Below are 6,321 nucleotides of genomic sequence, written 5' to 3' on the forward strand. Positions count from 1 at the left end.
AAAAACAAGTGCAGCGCCATGGTCTACGGCGTGACATCTCATTGTGTGGCGCCGTGGAGGTGCCACGCCCTAGCCTACGGCGTGACACAGAGGGGTTAGATTTGTGAATTTGTTTCGCTGATAGTTCATTTTTCAAAATCCTTTTAATTTTAGGTTAGTTTTGTGTAAATTGCCAGATTAAACATGTAACAGCAATGTCGAAAGGCCAATGCGTAGATAGAAAATGCAGATTGGATGGCGATCTATCGATCGGCCTGTGGGCATCCGTAAAATTCAGATTCATCAGGTAACGTCAGGCCATCTAGCTATCTCTTCGGTACAGTTGCCCACCAGAGATGGACCGAACGAGATGTCGACCTCAATATATCTTCCGGTTCCCACGGGTTGTCATCCGTCCACCGATGCGATGTGCATGATGTGACGTGGTAAATCTATGCTCATTCACCTCTTCTAACTCTTACTAGCCTCCGGCTAAGGTCGTCTCCAAAGTGGCGATCCATCTTCAATAGTCGGTCCATTTCAAAGATAAATATACCTATCCCATTTTAGTTCTTTTGAGTCAAGATATGGACACAAAATCGGCTATGTTCTTTCCCCGTCTGTTTGGATCGGGGAAAATCAAGAGGCCCGACGCATACGCTCTTTTTCACCTACCATCAAGAAGGACATTGTAATTAATGTCGGCGCCAGCTTCAGGCGCACCGGCTTTGGTTTTCCGGCGTGTATGCTCGTCCGTTCCCGCACCGGTTGTGGCCTCCCGCCCGCATGCTCGTCTGTTCCCGCACTCGTTGTGGATTAAGAGGGCAACCACCGCCGGGGAAGGGCAAACCCTAAATAGAAGGCAACATCCATTGCCGACCATGTTAGACTGTATATTTGTATAACTGTATTTGTACCTGTATTGTACCTCTTGGTACTCCTATATAAAGTGATAGGCCACGCACCAGATGCGTTGAGCCAGTTTCCACCAAATCATTGTTTAACATGGTATCAGACTAGGTTTCGAAACCCTAGCCGCCGCCCCTTCTCTTGGCCGCCGCCGCCGCTGCCCATCTTGGTTGCCGCGCCGCCGCCACGATCCTCATCGCCATGAGCTCCTCTGGTGATTCCTCCACCTCTTCCGCTGCTCTGCCTGCTTCCGCGGTTCCCACCGCGCCGCCGCCCTTCATCCCGCCTCAACTTGCGGCCATCCTCGCCGCCAGCCACAACGCAAGCCAGATGGCTGCGTCCACTTCGTCACGCCCCCTCTACCTTGGCTCGTCGCAGTTTGCCTCGGGCTTCTTCCCCACGCCGCCGCCCTACGCGCCGACTCCGATCGCGCCGCCGCAGCTTCCGTCGGCGCCCCCGGCTTCGCTCGACACTGCCCTGGCTGCGCCCGCTGCGGCGCCCCCGGCCTCGCGCGACACTGTCCTGGCTGCGCTCGATGCGATGGCCTCGCCCGTCGTCACCACCACGGCGCATCCTGCCGTACCCGCGGCTTCCCTGGCCGCTGATGGCCCGGGCGCTGGTCCTTACCAGCTCACGCACCTCATCACGGTGCGTCTCACACAGGACAACTACCTGTTCTGGCGGGCGCAAATTCTGCCGCTCCTTCGCAGCCGTCATCTCGAAGGCTTCGTCGATGGGAGTCACCCGTGCCCGCCTCGCCTCGTCCCCGCGGTCACCGCCACCGGCGCCCAGGTCTCCGCCGAGAACCCTGCGTACCGCATCTGGGTCGCACAGGACCAGGCCATCCTCTCGGCGCTTCAGTCCTCCTTGACGGAGGGCGTCGCCGGTCTGGTGGTTTTTGCCGCCACGTCCTTCGACGTCTAGGGCACGCTGGCGGACAGCTTCTCCGCCCACTCCTCCGCTCGTGCCTCCGCGCTTCGTCAACAACTTCATGAGTGCAAAAAGCTTGACTCCTCCGCGCATGTCTACTTCAACAAGATCAAGACCTTGGCCGACACCTTGTCCGCTATTGGGCAGCCGCTCCGTGACACGGAGTTCACGGACTTCGTCCTTCATGGTCTTGACCAGGACTATGACAATCTGGTCGAGGCGGTGCGGGGTCGTGAGACTATGTCCCCTCGGGACCTCTACTCGCGCCTCCTCTCCACTGAGCAGCGTGTCAACGCCCGTCATGCCGAGCTACATGCGGCTGATCCGCACGCCCACGCTGCCTACCGTGGGGCCCCTAGTGGTGGCTATCGTCCTCCTCGCCCTCCTGCCGGCCCGCCGGCTCCGCCGCCTATGGGAGGTGGTGGCCGTCCACCCTCTCCATCGCCACCGCCCCGCAACGACCGTCGTGGCCGCCCTAATGTTGACTGCCAGCTCTGTGGCATCCATGGTCACTACGCCTCCCGCTGCCACCGTCGCTTCAAACGCGACTTTCTCGGCATCGGCAACGACGGACGCGGCAATGAGAAGCAAGCTGCCATCGCCGAGCAGAGCTCCACGGGCTACCCTGGCGCTGCCTCTCACGGTGGAGGCGGGTACACCCCGTCCTACCCGATCGACCCCGCTTGGTACTTCGACACAGGGGCCACCGATCACATGACCAACGAGGCTGGCCGACTCCATGCGCAGGAGCCATACCGCGGCCGTGACCAGGTCCGCACCGCTGATGGTTCAGGTATGCCCATTACTCATGTTGGTCAGGCCTCTCTTCTGTCTAGTTCCTCCCGTAGGCTTCATCTTCGTAATGTCCTTCGTGTTCCACATGTCACTAGACCCTTATTATCTGTTCGTAAGTTTACTTATGACAATGATGTGTTTTGTGAATTTCATCCCTTTCATCTGTTCGTTAAGGATCGGGCCACCCGGGAGGTTCTGCTTAGAGGTCGCATCCACCAGGGCCTGTACGCGTTGGAGGCGCCATCCCTTCCGGAGGTCTTCAGCACTGTTCGCACATCGGCGTCTCATTGGCATGCTCGGCTTGGTCATCCTGCGTCTCCCATTGTTAACCATGTTTTGCATCGACATGCGCTCCCTATGTCGTCTCGTAATAAAACTTTAGCAGTTTGTGATGCCTGTCAACAGGGCAAAAGTCATCAGTTACCATTTGTGTCTTCATCTCGAGTTGTTACTACACCATTAGAGCTTGTTTTTTCTGATGTATGGGGCCCTGCCCAAACCTCAGTCAGTGGTCATAAATACTATGTCAGTTTCATTGATGCCTATAGTCGTTTTACATGGCTTTACCTGCTAAAAACAAAAGCTGATGTGTTTAATGTGTTTATTCAGTTCCAATTGCATGTTGAGAGACTCCTAAAGCATAAAATAATTCATGTTTAGTCGGATTGGGGGGGTGAATATCGCAACCTTAATTCCTTCTTTACTAAACTTGGGATATCTCATCGTGTTTCATGCCCACATACACATCAGCAGAATGGTGCTGTTGAGCGCAAGCACCGTCACATAGTAGAAACTGGTCTTACACTTCTTGCTCATGCCTCTGTGCCCTTTCGGTTTTGGAGTGATGCATTCACCACTGCTTGCTTCTTGATCAATAGGCTTCCAACAAGAGTACTAAATATGAAGACACCACTTGAACTGTTATTTCATGAGTTTCCAGACTACACTTTCCTTAAAGTGTTTGGCTGTGCATGTTGGCCACACCTTCGTCCCTACAACAGTCGCAAACTTGAGTTTCGCTCCAAAAAATGTGTCTTCCTTGGGTATAGTGCTCTTCACAAAGGCTACAAGTGTCTTCATGTTCCCACAAATAGTGTCTACATTTCTCGCGATGTTGTATTCGACGAGAATCTGTTTCCCTTTTCGACTATGCCATCCTCTACCTCGCTGCCCTCCTCATCTCCCACCTCTATTATTTCGCGTGACCAACTTGAGGATGTTCCATATTCGCCTGTATTATTGCCTAATCACGGTGCAGGTACTGGACGCGGTGCTCATCTTGAGCTCCTTCACGCCCCTGCGCCACCGGCATCTGCTACTGCCGACTGCGACGTCGATCGCTGCATGCCCCATGCAGCGGGCACACGCCCCGAGGGCTCCTCCTCGGCCTCCCCTGGTCCAGTTGGCTCGTCGCCCGCGTGGCCGACTGACCCTGGGCCGTCCTCGCCTTCCGCGTCGCCTGAGCGGTCGTCACCGCCCGCGTCGCCTGCGCGGCCTTCACCGCTCGCGTCGCCTGGGCGGTCGACACCGCCCGCGTCGCCCTCGCCGTCCTCACCTGGGTCGGCCTCGCCTGGGTCGGTCCCTGGCTCTACTCCGCCACCGTCTACCTCGACGGAACCAGGGAGCCCGCCTCCTGCACCATCACCTGCCTCTCTCGCCGAGGCACGTACTGCTCCACCTCCAGCCCCGGCCATCCATCGCCCGCATACGCGCAGTCGCAGCGGCATTCATCGGCCCAAGGAACGCACGGATGGCACTGTGGCTTGGATTGCTGCATCTGTGGCTCATGCGCAGTCTGATCCAACTGCGGAACCGCGACATTATCAGGCTGCATTGGGTATTCCTCACTGGCGTGCTGCCATGGACCTTGAGATTAAGGCTCTCCGTGACAATGGTACTTGGCAGCTGGTCTCTCCTCGCTCCGGTCTCAACGTCATTGATTCCAAATGGGTCTTCAAGGTCAAACGGCATGCAGATGGCTCTATTGAGCGGTACAAGGCCAGACTCGTTGCTAAGGGTTTCAAGCAACGGTACGGCCTTGACTACGAGGATACCTTCAGTCCTGTTGTTAAGCCGACCACTATTCGACTGCTGCTGTCCCTTGCTGTCACTCGTGGCTGGTCCCTTCGCCAGCTTGATGTTCAGAATGCATTTCTGCATGGTGTTCTTGAGGAGGAGGTCTATATGCGCCAGCCTCCTGGGTTTGTTGATCCTGACCGTCCTCAGCATCTCTGTCGCTTGGTGAAAGCACTGTATGGGCTCAAGCAGGCTCCCCGTGCTTGGTATGCTCGTCTGGGTTCTGCACTTCGTGCTCATGGTTTTGTGCCCTCTACTACTGATACGTCACTGTTTATTCTTCAGAGACCGGAAGTTACTATGTATATTCTGGTCTATGTTGATGATATCATCCTTGTCAGCTCCTCTGTCGCGGCGACTAATCGTTTGGTTCTGGCTCCCAGTTCTGATTTTGCTGTCAAGGACCTGGGCAAACTTCACTATTTTCTTGGCTTGGAGGTCACTTATCCTCAGGATGGTCTCGCTCTGTCTCAGCAGAAGTACTCTCAGGATCTCTTGCGCCGTGCGGGCATGTTGGAGTGCAAGGCTGCTACTACTCCCATGTCTTCCACTGAGACTATTTCTGCTACTGATGGGATCCTTCTGTCTGCTGATGGTGCTACTGACTACAGAAGTCTTGTTGGTGCTCTTCAATATCTTACCATCACCCGCCCTGATATTTCTTATGCAGTTAACCGTGTCTGCCAGTATCTCCATGCTCCTCGCGAGCCTCACCTGACAGCTGTCAAGCTTATTCTGCGTTACGTACGCTCTACTGCTACCTATGGTCTTCATCTGCGGCCGGCCCCCTCTGGTGTACTCTCGGCATTCAGTGATGCGGATTGGGCTGGTAACCCTGATGACAGGCGATCCACGGGGGGATATGCTGTGTTCTTTGGTCCAAATCTGATCGCCTGGAGTGCTCGCAAACAGGCCACTGTCTCTCGGAGTAGCACTGAAGCTGAGTACAAGGCCGTTGCTGATGCTACTGCTGAGCTTATTTGGGTACAAGCTCTTCTTCGAGAGTTGAAGATCTCTCACAGACAGCCTCCTGTCCTTTGGTGTGACAACATCGGCGCTACATACCTTTCATCGAATCCGGTATTTCATGCCCGAACGAAGCACATCGAAGTTGATTATCATTTTGTGAGAGAGCGTGTTGCAAAGAGGTTTCTGCAGATCAAGTTCATCTCCTCCAAAGATCAACTTGTTGATATCTTCACTAAACCTCTGTCTCTCCCTTTGTTCATAGGTTGTAGACGCAATCTTAACTTACTGAGTACCTCAGGCCACAGTTAAGATTGAGGGAGGGTGTTAGACTGTATATTTGTATAACTGTATTTGTACCTGTATTGTACCTCTTGGTACTCCTATATAAAGTGATAGGCCACGCACCAGATGCGTTGAGCCAGTTTCCACCAAATCATTGTTTAACAGACCACATCGCTACCTAGGCAAGGATCCGCTAGATAGCGAGCGAGCGTTATTCCGACCACATCGCTACCTCATGGCTGCCAAGCGGCAATCACTCGCGGGCATGAGGAGGGCTACGCGCAATGCCGCCTAGTGTCCCTGGCGGCGGCCAAACGCGCGGCGTGCGAGGCTAAGGTGGAGGCGAGAGGCGGAGCTACCAGCCACGGGTTGACCGGGACA

The 6,321-nt window shown here is 54.9% G+C and overlaps 1 protein-coding gene across 1 annotated transcript; it reads left to right on the forward strand.

The window, feature by feature from the left end:
• Positions 1-1,089: 1,089 nt before the first annotated feature.
• Positions 1,090-5,967, forward strand: LOC139835688 (uncharacterized). Its single transcript, XM_071825549.1, has 3 exons — positions 1,090-1,779; positions 1,813-2,611; positions 3,872-5,967. Exons 1-3 carry the CDS (start codon positions 1,090-1,092, stop codon positions 5,965-5,967), a joined length of 3,585 nt encoding a protein of 1,194 aa, XP_071681650.1.
• The last annotated feature ends 354 nt before the right edge of the window (positions 5,968-6,321 follow it).

The sequence above is a fragment of the Lolium perenne genome, chromosome 2 (assembly GCF_019359855.2).
Source record: "Lolium perenne isolate Kyuss_39 chromosome 2, Kyuss_2.0, whole genome shotgun sequence".
In the NCBI taxonomy this organism is placed as follows: domain Eukaryota; kingdom Viridiplantae; phylum Streptophyta; class Magnoliopsida; order Poales; family Poaceae; genus Lolium; species Lolium perenne.

Excerpts from the sequence above, each read along its gene's own strand:
- LOC139835688 (XM_071825549.1), top strand. The coding sequence starts at position 1,090 with ATGAGCTCCTCTGGTGATTCCTCCACCTCTTCCGCTGCTCTGCCTGCT. Across the intron at positions 1,780-1,812 it reads CGGAGGGCGTCGCCGGTCTG|GGCACGCTGGCGGACAGCTT; the intron begins GTGGTTTTTGCC and ends TTCGACGTCTAG. Across the intron at positions 2,612-3,871 it reads CCGCACCGCTGATGGTTCAG|GTACTGGACGCGGTGCTCAT; the intron begins GTATGCCCATTA and ends ATCACGGTGCAG.